Source organism: Ptychodera flava, chromosome 21 (genome assembly GCF_041260155.1).
Source record: "Ptychodera flava strain L36383 chromosome 21, AS_Pfla_20210202, whole genome shotgun sequence".
Taxonomy (NCBI): Eukaryota; Metazoa; Hemichordata; class Enteropneusta; family Ptychoderidae; genus Ptychodera; species Ptychodera flava.
The window spans coordinates 25204754-25223708 of NC_091948.1; the positions used below are offsets into that span (position 1 = coordinate 25204754).

Below are 18955 nucleotides of genomic sequence, written 5' to 3' on the forward strand. Positions count from 1 at the left end.
CAGTTCGAATAGATTTTATAATAACCAGGATTGCATAGGCAAACTTGGCATATATGAAATCAGTCGGAACGACTTTGAAAGTAGTGTAAGAAAAGTTAGAATAGTCAACATTGAAAAGAAAAAATGCATGCCGTGTCTTATCATTCGATAACACTATATATAGTCAGTTAATCAGGAAATGTCTACTTTTATCGCTAGAGGTTGAGAGGCTGCCATATCTGAAACAAAAATAGCGTACTAATTATGTCGCAGGCTCTGTTCGATTCACTCGAAAATATTTATGTTTCATCACATAAAGAGCGGGAATTAGTCGAGTGATGTGTTTTGTGTCAAAGTTTAGTATAGTAAGGATCAGAGAGCACAGCGATGGATTTCAGAAGTAGGAATACGGTACATGGACTTTCAGTAAATTAGGACGCAAAGTGAATTAGTGTGTCGTCGACTCTAAAGAGGGACTGTATGGGGGACTTTGTCTGTATGTTGTTTTTTTTTCTGTGTGCAACTCCCTCCCTCTGATTCAATAGGATATCACGAAGAATGGAGTTGAGGTCACTTCCAAGGCTCTGGTGGCCCATGGAAGATGTAGAGTCACAACAGCGGTAATCATAGCCTCGCCCTGGGTACAGGCGTGGCAAAGCCACCTGCAGGATTGCCTTGAATCTGTTTCTGATAGTGTGACGATTTAGCTTTGAACTGAAAACATACTGGTACTGATATCTGGCTTTCATCCGATCATGATGGTAAAAACAGTACGAATATAAAAATAGTGAACATAGAACGTGAAACACAAAACAAGAACGGTTGAACACACCCTGCTGGCTTCAACAACATTTGTAATCTCAACACAACAATCTATTAAATACGATTCACAGTAACAATGAAATAATGGTAGCTACTTTGCCAAATTAAGAGTCTGAATTTGCCTTTTCGATTGAAGAACATTTACTGATTAAAATTTAATTCCATTGTTTATGATATCGCTTTCATCGCGTGATATTAAAATGGCGCGAACGCACTGATCAAAACGCATAATAAAAGTGACATTGTCAACGTTGTTTAAAGTACATGGTGTCACAATTGTCTGCGTGTGGTTAGCTGTTAATCAGTAAATCACTTTTAGCTCACCCAGGCAGTGCGGCAAGGCAAAAGTTGGTAATTTAACAAACAATTCTACGACGCACTGTACCAAACAAAACGTAGATCAACGTCGATTTCACTGCCGTTGTCATCAGCGTGTTTGATCAAATTGAATGTATGACTTGTGCGATCAAATTGCAAATTAAGGTTGTCATGAAACATTTATGCAACTATTATGATCCCTTAATTAATGTGCTGTATAAAATATACATACATACATACATACATACATACATACATACATACATACATACATACATACATACATACATACATACATACATACATACATACATACATACATACACTCACCAATTTTGCATTGATATCAATCTGTCTTTCCATTTATCTACTGTAACAGCAACCTTCCCGACGAAAGGGCACCGGCGAAGTATTTTCACATAATGTTATCTTATGGTGAAACGCAATGATCTCCAAGGACTAAGATTTAGCAGTGTACTAATTGCATTCTTTTTCTATTTGAGTAAAATGTGCATTTTTCTGCTCGTGATGCTTTCACAGAGAGATGGGGTAACAAACATTTTTGGACAAAAATGGTTTTGTGAGAGTTGAGAGATAGCTAACTCTGTCGTTTCTTTGATGATTGATTCAGGTATTCAGAAAGATAAAGTGTGTATACAATGAATCGTTTACTGGAAATTTAGTGATCTGCCGATGTAGATATCTTATCTAGCTATTTAGCCATACATTACCCCTGACAATTATTGTATCAATTGTCGCAGAGGGAGTGTTTTTCCTACGGTGTATTATCAAAGCAGGCGAATTCAATTTTCAACACGGTAATATCTTGTTCTTCGCAGAAACATGTTTGCAAACGCTAACCCCTCTTTAATGCAGACTGTCAAAAAATCGTAAATTTATGATAAACTTTTATTTATCACTCAATTATGTAGATGTTTTATTTCGAAATGAGTGATACACAGTGCACGTGCTACATGTTGGCTAGTTGAACATGATTATGGTGTCTGGCTTGTGAAGTTGGTCTTCTCCAGGAGATCCTTCCATAGACATGAAACAGACCTTGCTCAAAGAAAATCATAGAACAGCGCAATGCTGGACAAGACAAGGCTATATATCGCGTTGGCTGACATGGCATGCGTAACACCTTCGGCATAATTTTTTGCTCGATCTTGATGTAATCTCCTGAATCACGTTTTATTCTCTTCTATTACAGAGTTTATTTTGTCACAATAAAGACTGCAGATAAAAGTGTTTAATAGTACAGTAACCTTTAGTTTGAAACGAGGTCGCGGTCGGGATGTGACGTGCAGCTGAGGTGATGTAAGCCTGAGGTCTCTGCTGATCTTTTTCGGAGTGTAATTCACATTACCTCTCGTTGGTTTTATTGTTGGTATAAAACCCGCATTGCTAGGTTGCAGAAGTGCTTAGCGTATAATCCCATCACAGTTGAGTAGATGTTACACATGCTGTTCTCATCGCTTGATGCCCACGACATCAACGCAATCGCGAAGCGATATAAACGTCGGATAAGCAGCTTTTTAAGTCGCAAGGTATATGCTCTCTTCGGATACCCCTTGGCCTTTTCTCTGCTTGATAAGTCTAGGAAAGCCAACGGCACAGCTCGGCTACTGTTGAGATCATCAACAGATTCCCATCTGATGAGTGAGAGCGGCCTAGGAAGGACAATAATACGCAGATCTTTTAAAGCATACTTACTCTGTTTTATATGTAGTGAATTACAGAGATTACACTTTGTCGTCGCCTATTTGATGAAAGTGCACTAACCTATTGTTCTCGCACATGTATATACGCGCAAAAAAAAACATAAAAATCACGAAAACTATATATTTCAGTCCATTTACTGTAATCCTAAATGCATTTTCCGGCATGTTTGTTTGCAATGTAAAATACTATTTTTGTTCCCGTCACAAAGAGTGTTGTTTAACATGTCTGGACAGTCTGCATGTGTGTGTTTATTTCAAGGGACTGGACAGAAATTACAGTGGGGGAGGGCCGGTGTTTTTCAAAATGACACTGCACGAAAAATAGTGACCCTTCTGAAGTGTTGCGAAAAAATCACATTTTACATTAGGCCTAAATAATTCTATCAACTACTCTTATGTTTACTCTCATTTATAGTTTGGCTTGTAATTGTACAGGGAGTACTTTTATTGTTTGTCAAGAAACTTATTAAAGCCTAAACGTCAGTATTTAATTGAACAACATTTACAAACTATTGTAAATGGTTTGCCTAATAGACTCACATGTTTTATGATATGATATTTTTGAATGAAGCACTATATCGGCCACATCTTGGCTTCTAATAGTTGCGCAAATATGGCCTGGTGACTCCCAAAAGGACATGCGTGAAATTTCATGACTCTTCAAAAATGCTGGCGCGAAAAATTGTGACCTCCTCCAACCCCCCCCCCCCGGTATTTTCTATGGTCACTAAAATAAGTCAATTTTAATCCCGACTCTGCGACGATGTGTTTGCAACCTTACTTCTTTCTATTTCGACGTACTTCAAGAGGAAAAATAAGAATTATGTACCAGCTTTATTGCAGAACAAATATACTAATAAAACTATAAAATTCATGAAAATTGTATCAAGTTCAACCTTTGTCATTTTTACCTACATCACATTTATGTAATCTAGTCCATTGCACCACGGCACATCGGGACGCGGTCACGGCATGCAAAATATACATGTCCACTCTTGCTATAACCGTGTTGTACTTATACTACAGTGTTTAACTTAGTGACACTCGCCCGGTTAGAAATTAAGCCTTAACACCCGAGAGTTTGTGTTCTACATACCTTCACCCTGCGCTCAAGAAGTTAAATAAATAAAATTGACCATAAAATCGCACATATCATTCGATTGTCGTGATTGGCTTTGACTTTGTCACGTGGCATTTTGAAAAAAAAGTGAGAAAAACATGGTACCTGAGTCAAGTGCGCTTCGTTTCTGCGCTTAACAAATTGTCGTTCACTATCGTAGAAAGTAGCATCGTAGAACTATACGCCTACGATCCCCTGGCATACGAGTCGACAAGTAATTCCAGTTCAATATTAGACGACATAATATTGACTAAAGCGTGAGTGCGTACGACTTGCTACAAAACAATGCTGATAGCAATTTTGAAAGTGTTTTTAGGCATGGAGATCAGAAAATGAAGCAGTCACAGCAGTGATTCTCTGCCTGTGACAACGTTCTGCTGTGACCACCATTTCTACTCATGGGTTTATACGCAGAAGTTTTGTTCGGTAAAAAAAAATAATAATATGTGATAACTCAGGCAAGATCACGGCTCGAGCATCATTGATATTACCGTTATGAGTACCGTCCCTTGGGCGGGCAACAAATAATGACCTTGCCTTGCCATCATGTATTATGATTTAAATATAGTAAACTTCGTCAGATGGTTGCTATACATATACGATGAAAAAAGAGCTAAAAGTTAGGGCGTCAGTGAACATCTTTCTACAGATTGAAAAACACGTTCACTCTAGGCTTTAATTGACCAGTCTGTTATATTCTCAATGATGTTCTCATTTAAAGGGCGACTAGACTTTTCTCAGCTACAATAACTGAAGCATCATCGTGAAAGGTCAAAGGTTAGCGTTCTGTGTGTCGAACTGATTTCTCATTTCATACTATAAATTACACTGCAAGTTGACAGTTACTCTTCTAGATACAAAAAATTAGAACTTCATCGTATGTCCTCAAAAAGTCTTTGAATGCATCTTTAAAATTTTAACAGGCCGTCATTCATATTTCAGGTAGCATTGTTTTCTCATGGATAATCAAATAAGTAAAACGGAGTTATATCCCAAAAATGTTGAATATTAACAAAACTTAGCATTTGCCATTTCACTTCAACTGGATGAATCTAGTTCTGTTTTAAAAGATTCAAATTTAGAAAGTGAATCTAGTTCAGGTTTCGATAATTTGATGTCTGGAGTCATTTATTGGTACATTATTTTGTGTTTATGTGTAAGCTTCATCAAATTAATAAACTATTAAACTGTACCGGCTCAGAAAAAGTTTGATATTAGGCGAAATTTATAGATGAGCAGAATTTTGTGCTTACGTTAGCAAATTTACTTCACTGCGAACCTCGCAAGCCTAGTGGTTACTTAGTGCATGATGTATATTATCTGCTTGTTTGGAAAAAAATCTGAATTTGTTATTTCACACAGCTGTGAACACTTTCTTGCAAGCACAAACCAATCGGTTTTATTTCAAATGCTTATCGATTTCAAAACTTCAAATATATGAAATGAGCATATTGACAATCTCTACATTGACAGCAGTCGTCTCCATGATATAAATCTTGAAAGAGGTTGAGGGGTAAGACTCCTGGTGCCAATATTCGTTGATAGTTTGACGTTTATCTGCTATTCAAATGTGTCACATTCATCAAGACTCTATTAACCAATGTTTGGAATATTTGCAGAGAATTTCCAAGGCCGTTCAATCAAGCAGAATAATTCATAGATAGATATATAGATAGCAATTCGTGTTCCTCGCCCACGAACAATACAGATTGATTGCTTGTCTGTTCACAGAGTTGCTGTTATATCATTAATAGCAGGTGTCATTTGCTACTGCTGACCTCGAAATGCGTGTGTTTGCCTTTCATTGACTTTAAATTCGTGGTTATGTGACATTTGATTGTCATTTGCCTTCGGGGGAAAAAAGAAAATTGGCTTTACGTACTTGAGATAACGCCCACTGTTGTCTATACTTCAGATCAGAATGAAGCCAAGTCTGTCAACTTAAGTCCTGCGCATCAGGCATCATTTCATGATTATATACCCAATGCACTGTGCACGTAACTTCCACGCAGACTGAAGCGTTCAGCGCACTGTGTGGATGTCCGTACCACGCTATGGTTTCCACGACAAACCAAGTACTTGATGTACACTCGAAACGATAAAGTAACTAGGATGAATGATCATCAGTATTTCTACATAACACTGAAAGTTCATATGCTACCGGACAAGAAGTTACAACAGCAAATATCTGAAGAAAATATTGTGAACTTTAAGTGGCAATGTATTTTTACATCCTGTTAATCGGAAATGGTATGAGATGTCGGATTCTAAGGGTTGCGCAATTTTGCACCACTCATTAATAATTTCAGAGTCAAGTATCACCGGTTTTCATTAAAATATATAGGATACATGAAATCGTCAGACACTATTTCTGATTTAATGCCGGATAAACCCAATCATCAAACCATATAATACACAGACTGGATACATGATGAATAGCCAAGCCGCATTCCTCTTATTTACGCATTTTGTAATCGTTCTTTCTGCACGGTTAGGTCGACGCAGCGCGGTCTCCTTGCTCGAATACACACCCTTGGCTAGCGAAGTTGGCGTTTTGTGTGCAACAGAATCGTCCCTTCAGTTGATTTTCTTCTGTACTCAGAACATTACATAAACAGTAAATGAATAAAACACTACTTATACTAAATAGACATATCGATTGCACGAATTTTGATTATTCTTACACGTACAATGACCCCCGTAGTCGTACCATTAAATACAACGGTTTGTATATAACGAATATAACAATACCGATACCAGCCAGATATCACAGACGATCACCGTGACCCCACTTTGTAATATGAACCTACACAGCCATCTGCCACATTCTGCATAGGAATCAAACGTAGTGTACAATGAAATGTAACGTTCAATGATACCAACATGACGTACCAGTCACGGTGTCACAACATACATATACCATCTTCGCTATGTTCAAGTTGTCTCCAGGTAAACAAATGACACAATTATGCATATCAATCTGCGACGGCATGCGGCCTTTTTTACGAAAATTGACTCAAGTGGTAATGATTGCTTATATCGAGAGTATTTTCATCTCCAACACATATTATTCCAACTACATATTTATCATTCCATAAGGTGTAAGAACCTTTACGGCCCTAATACGGGTTTTCTGGCTTTGAGGACTTCGGTCGTATGGTATACGGGCCCTCACACGCTCGGGCCCAACCGCCACACAACCTGATTCCGCATAATCCGTATCAAGGCCTTAGGAAAATATTATTATTACGCAGCAGTTGTGCTACAAATAAATGCTACATTACTATAATTGGAAGGGTGCCCTCCACATTTAAAAAATATTTAAGACTATGTCTGCCAGTAGTGTTATTTGTTATTCAGATAACGTTTGCGCGCAATTCATCTGCTCAAACACTAGTACTTCTAAAAAACTACCAAAAATGGTATAAGAGAACCAGCCAGACTTGAAAGACTTGTATAACACACACATATATATATGGCGTATTTGGAGAAACGAACACACTCAGGATAGTTGAGAAAGCCAATTAGCTGCTAGCAAGTGGCCTCAGGCAATTATATTACGATTGCCTTTGAAGGTTTGTGCATTTATCCGAGCTATAGTGTGCTATTAAAGTCCCCCTTATTGTTTGACATCAGGACATAAGGATGGGGACTGTGTTTGATTGTGTTTGGTCGCTTAGAATTCTCCTGGCGTGATCTGATGGCATAAATATACAACGGAGCATGACCATGGACTAACTGACTACCAATAATTTTGATGAGATTAATCCTGGTTATCAACCATATAAAGACACATGTATTTGGCAGAGATTTGCTGTTGTGTGGGAAGTCAAACAAAGATGTTTGAAAAAAGGAATCGGCAGCGATTCTTTTATCGCTGTCTTTTCTCACAGAGTGGTAGTTTTAGGAAACCATAGCCTCAATGAAATCACTCTTTATATTTTCATGAAACCTGACAGATGTTATAATGTTTTTTTTCTATTTGTTCAAAGCTTGCTCTCAGAATTGGGTCGCTTTGAAATTAGAATGAACAGCTTTTGTACACGTGTGTTCATGTGTGCAGTGCATGTAATCTGTGATGCAAAGGGACTTTGCGCCGACTGAAATGATACTATGGATTATTGTTTCATATTCGAACCTAGTAAATGTAACGCGTAGGAGTGGCACATCCCAAACATACTCTTTTTGAAGGGTTAATGATTTAGATAATGCATAGTAGAGTTTTGTAGAGCAGTTCTCCCGGTTTGCAATATATAATTATGTCAAGACAGTCCAGTAATTAGCAAAGGAACCGCTGATTTTGAAAGAATCTATTTGGGTCTCACAGACTAACGATGACTGACTTTCGTGCTCTCGGGAAAAGATTACATCATGACGTAATGGTATCGCCCAGAAAGTGAGCGTCATAGCTTAAAATCGTTGTGGACTGATCACCATTTCTGCAAAAATTCCTCATTTACACCGCCTTAACGTTGCTTCCCGTTTCACGTATAACAACGTTATGCATCCCTGATAGATTGTCACGACAATTAAAACAGGAATATGTGATTACAAAGATTTTCATAGCGATGACAGTACGCGATAAGACTGTTCACCATCGTGCATGCAAAAAGGGAGGTAAAACACGACTGTTCGTGCACATCCGGTTCTTTCCACAGGTAGGTCTCGAGAGCATCTCGTATTTAGGTATACTGAGATACTTCTTGACGTCATTGTATTCCCAAGCTGGCCATCCTTACGTCTCCATATGCTCTTCTTATGTCCACTACATCGCACACCATATCTTTTGTCAAATTGCCTGCGCGTCAAGATGTTGCTCCTCGGGGCACAAGATGAACAACGCTCTATAGAATGTCACGAATTAGGTCAATACACTCATTGCACGTGCTTGCAATGAATTCTTATGAAATAGCCAAAGCCTTTCCTAATTAAAGCTATTTGTATCTCTACCGCTGTTCAATGTGTGTGGATGATAGCTGGGACTGCCATAGTGAAAAAAATATCTACTATATCGTTTCTCGGATTCCCATCCACAAAGTATTAATAATTCAGCAGAACGCCCGTTCATCGAGTTTTGGAACTATGTATAATCATTGCAGAGTCGTCGCATTCAAATTTCATTAAACACACAAAGACAGAAATGTTCTACTGACGCGTCTATCATAGACTAAAGTATGGACCCTTGAAAAATGGCATTTTAGATTGATTTTCTTGGAATCCAATTTAAACTTAAATGACAAATCTAAATGAGCGAACTTTATAATAAATGAGCGACTTTTGCAAGCACACTGGCTTCAACAATGGCGGCTAATGAACATAATAAACCAATTTACCAGTATATCCCACACATTAAGGTAAACTCAAATGCCAATCGTTGATTTGCGAAGTCATCGATCAGATTTTCTTGTTACTTTCAGAGGCGTCGTTTTGATGAGCTCTTCCGTCTGGTATTATAATATGAATTGACGCAGGGAGATCTTTTCCACGAGGATATACATGAAAATTTTAACCGTTAAAATGTTTATAGCATATCGAACTTGCTACACTGTTGTAATAGAGATACTCAACAATTAAAGTTACCTGATTAAAATTATATGATGTATCGATATTATACGGGTTAAAGAAACTGATCTTTGTAAGTTGTCTAATTGCATCCGCACACCTTTACGTCATACTGCAATATCGCTATCCTCATTCGTAGCCACTTCAAGAAATGTCACTCCGAACGTGTAATTATGCCCTCCGGACGGTAACCTTGCCCTAACATAAAACTGATCAGTTGCATATGTCCAGGCGATTATCGTCCTCACTCTTTGATACCCTACTTAAAACAGCTGGAGTTATGGTGCTTATTTTCCGGCCAAATGCATTTACAATGTTGTTATCATGGTTGGTTGTACCGTTTGCCTAGTATGTGATGTGTTACAGACAGTAATGTGCTACTAACGTGATCACCCCAAGCTATAGCCCTAAATGAATTCTTAAATCAAAATCAATGAGATCTACGCTTGCACTGATAATGCTAGATATTTATTTCGCAATTTTGCTTATGCAGAGAGGCGAAACGCCACGGTCTATAATCATCTTTGTATGTTATGAAAGGTAATTGTAGTATGTATAGTAGCCTTTTGATTATCACAAATTTAAAGTAGATACCATTGATGACATTCGAGTCCATATAGAAAACCCCACTGATAGCCTTAGTTTCAGAGAAATTTTATGGACTCAAGAATGTAGTAGCGTGTTACTGTTTTTCCTACTGGGTCAATGCCGTAGTGTTTAAGTTTCCTGATTAAAACTGCATTCTTTTATAAACGTTCCCCGTTGCATAGTTACATTGCATGTCGTATTTTGCAATTAGCAATGGGGGTACAGTGGTTCAATTAGGTCTGATTAACTTGGTTATAACCGAACGCTAATTGCCCATCTGACTCTCAACGCTAATGAACCGCGGGACCTTCAGAAGGCCGTCTTTTCGAGATATCGCCGGAAACATTACTTGTCGACGTGTTGAGCAAGAAACCAATGGACGGATTATCTTGTGCAGCAATCATTGACGAAGGTATACACGGCTCGAAAATGGAGTCGCAAACTTCGATGCAACCGGGATAATCTGTTGAAAAGAACTCTACTTCGTTCTGTAACACTACAGACGGAATCACAAACATCATTTGTTCACCAACTTTGAATGTTCAAACTTGGGCATTTACGCTACACGCGATTGTATTTCCCAGTACGCGGTCATGCCTGAACTTCATTTCTGTCCCGTATAATGGAGTTAGAAAATCTCGCACTCCTTAATCCCTTAATTTCACAGTCGAAAGGGTTGATTCGTTTCCGTAAGAGATAGGTTCCCATCACTTTCCATGCATACGATTCAGGGGAAATGCTAGAAGACGTGTTGAACTCTTATTAAGTATCTTCCGCTGTGAAACTTGATACACGTGGACGCCTTTGGCTAGTACAGAGCTTTCAACGGTGGACTGAGCATCACCGTACCGTTGTAATAATAATCGACTACTTTGTTTCTTGAAACATACATACATACATACATACATACATACATACATACATACATACATACATACATACATACATACATACATACATACATACATACATACATTAGTACATACATTAGTACATATATAGTACATAAGTACGTGGAACGGAACATTCTCCGCTGTGATTTTGTCTGTATTTCGCTTATTCTGGGAAAATGCTATTGAAAAAAGAGAGTTGAAAGTACATTGTCGAATAATACAGTCATAGTACACATTCATAAACTAAATGTGTGCCTAAAGTAATAATTCATTATTTCCAAGAGACAATTTGAGCGGCTCATACACTGAATATGTGCAATATCCGGTCCGTGTCTTTGTTAACGCAGTAGCATTTTATTTACTTCGGTAAGATAATATGTGAGGCAGGGGAATAAAACACTGACAATATTATCGGTTGGAGATTTATAATTACCTTTCTGTCTTGGACACCATTTGTAAAACGGAAGTGTTGACCTATTGACACACCTTTGTACCATTATGTAATAACTCATCGCTGCCAAGACTTACTGACTACATTGGACACGATTGGAACTAATTTGGAATAGTCATATTTTTCAAATTTCTCAAAAGTGTTAGGTGCCCTTTGACTGAATGTTGCAATATTACAAATTACTCATAAAAACAAGTGTATAACTTAAGAAAAGCAGATTCTTACATTTGCAGATTCAACCGACATCACTTCACCATCCAATTATCCCAAATTAGTTCCAATCGTGTTATTAGCTTTCAGGTACAGCGCTAACGATATTTAAAATATTTCGCAAGTCGGTTACTTTTGTAAAACTCTAAACTGTAAAGCAGTTTTATGATCGGCTATGTCTAAAATGGACATTGGTTGGCAGCACAGTCAAACACTGGCTCAGAATATAGCGCGGCGTGAACGAGCGGTGTCTATTTCGAATGTTGCACACGACACCATCTACAACACTGCCAGCATTTCATTTCAAAACCGTTGCATCAAACTGATGTTGAGGCAAATTAAGGAGACCACAAGGAAACGAACGGTAATTTTTATCTACACAACTCATTTTTCAGGTATGAACTTCTCATTTATCTCGTTTTAGATATGGCATCCGGGGAAGCTGAGGCACCTATCAATTATTGTGAGCAAGACACAATACTATGACATAGAAATTTCAAATTCAAATGTACCCATTCACAAAAACACTCAATATTGTAATGAGAGAGAGAACGTTCGAACGGAAATCTGTAAATCGTGTGTGGTTCCAGTTACCTGTGCTATCAAAAGGTATGCCTGATATAAATGCATCGAGTTGCAGCGGGGTGCCCCTGATGAATGACAAAGAACGCTCTTCGTTGAAATGTGAAAGGGAGGCTCCCAAGGAACACACACAAGACATTTAGTCCGAACCTGATCGCTTAAGGCATTGCAACGTCTGGCATTGCTGTTCAGAGTCGACATTTGACAGACAACATGATGCTCGATCAAGATATGTTGGAGAGATGAGAGAAGTTCAATCTCAAAGGCGGATTTGGTGACATAACAACGGTAACGAAAGTGTAGTGAGAAAAAAAATGAAAGGGTGCCGTCCCATAATTAGACAACATGAAATGCATTAGTGCGATATTAGATTTCTACGTGAACAAAAGGTATACACATCAATTATCATGATTAAAATCACTGAAAATACATGTATTACATTAACCTCCGAAACACCCTATTTCCCTAAACAACTTCATCATAAATTTTAGTGTAATGGCCAACTTATAACTGTGATGAACAATTTACATTTTGTGATGATATATTTCATGGTCTGTGGAATTGCTGTTATCGCGAAAGACAATCGTTGGTAAGAAATATACATTTGAAGCTAAGCATAAGCTTATTGTTGGTTTAGACTCATCTTTCGAAAGAAAAACGACATAATGTCGAATATGATTTTGTATGTCCTTGTCCTTTCTCTAGCGGTAAAATTGCCTTCAAAGGTCCTGTCCGACCGCAGACTCACATGCAAAGCAGTCGCTTCCTGGCTCTTTCACTCCTCATCTTCTCTTATTGGACTTCTCTCAACTTCTTATCCGCCCACCTTCGTTATCTTACAGCCTTGCTCCTTGCCGCTCTGCCCGTTGACGTATTTGTGTGTGACCCTTCTTTCTCTGACAGTGCGTCTGTCTATCTGCCTGCCTGCCTGACTCCATCTATGTATATCAATCAGTCCAGCTCCCCATTTTCCTGTATTATTGCCTATGTTCATTTGTGAGCGGCTGTTTCTTGTTCCTGTTTACGATTAACCTAGCACGCTTTTGGCATGGGTAGTCTTAAAATTTGTCCACTTTTCAAACAAAAAAATTACATAGAGACAGATGAAAATTATACCGCTGAACACCATACCATGCGTCTCCGGTTTGATCATTGTTATCGCTCTTATCAGACCAAAATGACGTCACTATCTCCCGACAGTCCTCTAGTCACGGTATAATGTCCACTCTTGTCTTTAGGACATTCAGGTACTACATTGCTGCGTCTGCGAACTTCGTAACGTCGAACGAGGTCGTAAGGTTGTCTTGGATAACGGATACAATAGTATGTGTGATCAACAATATGTCAACAATGTCTTGTCATATCCTTTCGGTCATATCATCGCTAGACAACTCGACTTTTTTGTCTGGGAGTCTGAATTATCAATCAAACAACTTATGTCATGAGCGATAATGTCTATGGAGAGAACCGTGCATGAAATCTTTTACTTGTGATCTCGTAAGATGATCTGTGATGAGACGCTTCGAAGTCCATAAATTGTGAAAGTGATAAATTTTGTTTCTCTTCCACGGAATCTGAAATTCACAATTGTGTAGCCACTTTCATCGACAGCGCACTTTCGTACGTGGAGCCGCTTCTGCTGCTGAAACGTTTCGATGTTTCCCTCCTGAAGGCCAGGCAGAAACTGAAGCAGCAGGCTTGCTTCAGGTATTTTCGGAAGTCGTTGCGGACGTACGTGTAGATCAGAGGGTTGAGACAACAGTTTGCGTACGTTAGGCAAGGGCTGCAAAGGTAGAGCATCTGGATGGCGAAACTTTGCGAGCCGGAGAGCAAAGACAGTTGGCTTATCCAGAAGGGCAACCAGCACACGATGAAAAGCGCGACGGCGAGCAGCACAAGGATGCCCACTTTGCCGAACTGCGAACGTTTTTTCAGACTCGTCGTTTTCGGACACCTGGCCAGGGAAACCAAAATACTCGCGTAGCACAGAATGATGATGGCAATCGGCAAGGCAAAGCCTAAGAAGAAAGAGTACACTCCGAATGTCTTGACCAAAGGTTCCGACCACTGGACCGTGCACTTGATTGTGTTATTATCAAACCTTCCAACCGTCGCATACACCCACAGCGGCATCGTGACAGCAATCGACAGGAGCCACAAGAGTGCGCAAACCAGCCTTGCTTTGTTCAATGTGCGGTTGTTCTGCGACCAGACCACACGTACTATGGCCAAGTACCGGTCGACGCTCATCGCCGTGAGGGTAAATATTCCCGTGAACATGTTCATACCGTCCAGGCCCATGACGCACTTACACACTATGTTTCCAAAGATCCACGGTCTGCGGGTGTAGGTATATGTTATGAAAGGTAGACCGAGCAAGAACAGAAAGTCCGCTGCCGCTAGATTGAGAATGAAGACGTTGGGCACGGTTTTAGGAGACGCATATTTCAACAGAATATAGATGACGATGCCGTTTCCGATTAACCCTGTCACACAGACGACGCTGAAGAACGTGGGCATAAATATCTGCATAACCCATAGCGGCGGGCTCTTACCGTAGTACGGATCGTCACCGTAAAATGAGAAATTATGACTCACGTTGGCCGGGCGCTGAGATAACGCATATTCCACTTTATCCATTTTTCGTAGGTATTGCAGAATACACCCGTGAAAATATTTCTCTTTTGGCTTCCAACGGAAATTAAACGTGTACTTCTCGTAGCGTGTCCATCGACTGGTATTTATGACATTATGAACAACATAAACGACAGAGCTCTTATTTATGTCTCCACGGCCACGCGAAATAAAAGTGTTGATTAATGCTGTCTATGAGGTAGTTTTTTGTTATATCAGCCCTAGAGGGCGTTCGTTAAATGTTAGAAGTCACTAGATGCTTCCAAGTCGTGCAAGTGCTACCACACATATGCTATCATGCGCCACTAGATTTTATCTCGCAGATGTCTATTCTATGACGTCATTGTTTCTCGTCCATCAACAGCCGAACGTAGGTTAAAATTTTGCAGAGAATGTTGATAGTAAAAGGAGATCTGTTACTGAAAATTGGACTAAATCTGCTTTCAGCTATTTTAAAGTCGTAGCAACATCTGTCTGTCTCATATGCAGATATTTAAGCAATAACTCATCTATATTAGGAGCTCATGCCAGACACTGAACATTGTCCACAAAATGATGATTAGTGAACGAGTCGGTTTACCCCGTCTCACACGATTTTTCACCATCGAGACTTGAGAGGGTTTCATTATTCCAATTTGCATTCAGTTTGTTTTAGACGCATCATTCATGTGTAAACACGTATACCCCAGTCTCTGCCTTCGAAGCTGACGACCAGAAAAGATATCGCCCTAATTATAAGTTACATCAATATTAATAGAATCAACCAGTCGCTCTAGCTAAAAAGAGCAAGACAAGTGAATGTTTAAGTCAGCTGACGATCTGTTAGGCTTTTAAAATGGCATAAAGACCTTCGCAATGTGACTATATTCAGTTCTGCAATACCGCCAATTCAAGACTTTATTCATGTCAAAAGGAAATCGTAAAAATTAAAGCACATAAAATTGTCACCACTCTCGTTCTGCATTCACGTATTTTTTGACCATGAAGAATGGAAGAAACACACTCCAACCAAAGACTTTTAATCTTGTTACAGGATATCGGAAACCTTTGCATGACAATTACGATGTGAAATGCCGGTAATTGTCTGAGAGTAAATGGATATTGCTGTTTCCCTCATGGTTCACTGACTGTATGCAATGCAAGGTAAACAGGCCGAGCGTGCATAATGATACATAGACCCGAACAAGCCGGAGCTCGGTACTCTCTCGGGATCGTTAGTCGGTCAGCGCAAGTGTACGCATGTGCGACAAGTTTTAGTGCTGGAAACCATACTGCCATCAACGTCAACAAACATAAAATTTACATCGACCATACTTGCACTTTTCCAATTGTAAAGGCACAAACTGATTCTGCCTCAGCGTCATCAAATCATCTACTAAAGATTTCCTCCTACTATGCAAGTCGATAAAGTAGCCGTGATTTTCAATCTCGTAAAAAAAATGACCAAGTTGTTAAATTTTTAAATTATGCTATCAACTTTCGATCATTATCTGAACAGTTTATGTACATCTCCATCATATTACATCTGACTAATTCTCATAGTACACCTATAAAACGGATCGTGCATGCCAAAACACTGTTTCTATCTAGCTTTTACAAGCGTGCTCGTACGAGCGTTATTTATTGGGAATTATGGCTACCAAAAAGCATACAGCTTTGATCGCGCCTCGAAATTTAAAGATTTACACTTTTGCTCAAAACTTTCCTCGAGCAAACTTTCAACCATTCACTTTCAATATCAAGTATGTAATTGGAGGTACACGTGCAAATTTTATAATAGAGAAACAGAATATTTACCGATATTTTGAAAATCAAAATGGCCGTCATCCCTGTGTTATCTCTATGGGGTAAAAATAAACTTCCCGATTTTCACAAAAACCCAGTCAGAGAAAACCTTTTTTTTTTACACCAAAAGTTTCAAAATAAGCCCTCAAAAGTGGCAAGCCAAAATAATATTGTAAACGTTTTAGACCCTCTCTGTCCCGTAGACGCATTCTACCAAATAAGGCAATTTATGGTGATATTTTTGGTGTTGCTTTTCCAACGAAGCAACAGATTCTTTCGGCCGGGGTAAAATATCAGACGAACCATGAATGGCGACTATCTTAGAAATATCAAAAACACGCGAAAGGGGTTAAAAACCACGTGCTATCACAGGAAAGGATACACAACACATTAAGACTCTGAATTCTGAAGTGTCACATCAGAACTATTGTCCTGAAGCGGTCAAAGATATCCCTGACACCTGTTATCTATTGAAGTACACGATCGTCGCGTGTCAACTGGCATCACTTTGAGTACCTGTACTTTGTTCAACCCTGTAAAAGTCTCTGGAGGCCGACAAAACGCGATGTCGCAGTAAAATACCCAACTGTACCGTGATGCGTAGCAATAAAAAAGAAATGTACAACTCTAATAACACATTTTTAATTCCGTCCGATGGAAGGTTCTCTCACCATGACTTTTCGTTTTTAAGAGGTCATATCCTACATCCGCGGGATACTGATTTTATGTACGATTTAGATTGCACTCGGTGAATGTGATGTCGAATCGCACGCCATCAGCTAAAAGAGATTTAGCAAATTGAGCGTTACAATTCCTTTTTAAATCACGGTCGGCTTATTTCTTGAAACAAATTGAGTCCCACAATTCATGTTGAACCAAGGTCGTTTTGTTTTCTCATAACTTAAGTCTTTCCCGATGATGGAATCTCCGTTGCGATGGCTTTTCCATGCGATACTGAAATTTAATTAATTAAGGTATTAGCTGTAATACAGCTTGCATTGCCTGTGGCTGTTTTTCATTATTCACCTTAATGGTTTGATCGCTCAGAGCTTAAACACAGGTGATGGACGGCTGATCTAGCCAATGGCGTTGAATCATGCGAATGACGGGTAGATGTCAGAATTTTACTTGCAGTCTTGTCTTATTAGCATTATTTCTATCTTTCTACTCATATCATATGTACGAAGAAACATTTTTCATTTTAACTTTGATTGATTTTAATCAGAAATTGACAAGCCGATGGAAAATATCCGTAGTGAAAAAGATCAAGATACCCTCCTGAGCGACTACCATGACACGCATACTTTAAAACTAATTGTAAAGGTTATTCTTGCCTCCGATAATTTTCGCATCTTGTCGTTCTATAGATGCTATAAATATATCGTGCGCCTGTTCAATGATCGGATCTGTAAAGGAACAATCGTATATTTATTTACGACGAATTCATATATCGAGATTGTTTGTGTTGGGCTGTAAAATTTTATGTATGTTTCTCATAAAATGAAATGTCATGGCTGTCAGCGCCGTGAATGGTGGCATTTTACGGGCGACAACTGAGATATCTGTCGCTTGTTTCGTGTTTCGTTCGAAAATTGCCTCGTTTCTTGTCAAATCAAATCGCAGCGTTGAACAGTTTCAGGGGGAAATGAATAACCTCTCCCCTGTGCTTCTCGTAAAATGGACATTGGGTCTGCGTCTTAAAGCAGTGTTATCGGATTTAAGATGCTCCGAGTCACAACTTCTTGCACGGGGGATTTCGCAGTAAAAGCGTCTGGTGAGAATCAAGGTTATGATTTACTCTGTTTCACATAGTCATACTATGCGCGCCAGTGAAAGTGCATATCGCCAATCACATGCACTTTTCCATTATGATGAGTTTCATGACAGCGTCCTGTAGAAGGCGCCTCGAGAGAGTTTTTCGGACCCAAAAGTTCTTACATTACTTAGATACGGTGCTGCTCGTGTTTACTCATTTCAAGCCTGTTGAGAAATGTAAGTTTACATCGTTTTATTTTTGTGAAGATGGAAGATTTGATTTCAAGTATCGCTAAATTTTCTGTGCTTTGTTTCTCTACTACTATACTTTTTGAACTGACCTTTTTTATTCTTACATGTGAAAGGTAAAGTTCTAAACTCTCCTCGAGTGAAGTTGTAGCACACATGAAAAGTTTCAGTAAAGCGGCGCATTCTTTTTTAGGGGGTCTGTGGTTCTACATTAACAAGTCAACATTTGGACTACTGCTGAATACGTTGCATTTGATTCGTAGATGATTGATCGTTGCAACTG

General features: G+C 39.1%; 1 protein-coding gene across 1 annotated transcript; it reads right to left on the reverse strand.

The window, feature by feature from the left end:
• Window positions 1-11145: 11145 nt before the first annotated feature.
• LOC139121828 (somatostatin receptor type 2-like) lies at window positions 11146-15048 on the reverse strand. Its single transcript, XM_070687032.1, has one exon. The coding sequence runs from the start codon at window positions 14887-14889 to the stop codon at window positions 13831-13833; it is 1059 nt and encodes a 352-aa protein (XP_070543133.1). The 5' UTR covers window positions 14890-15048; the 3' UTR covers window positions 11146-13830.
• Between the last annotated feature and the right edge of the window lie 3907 nt (window positions 15049-18955).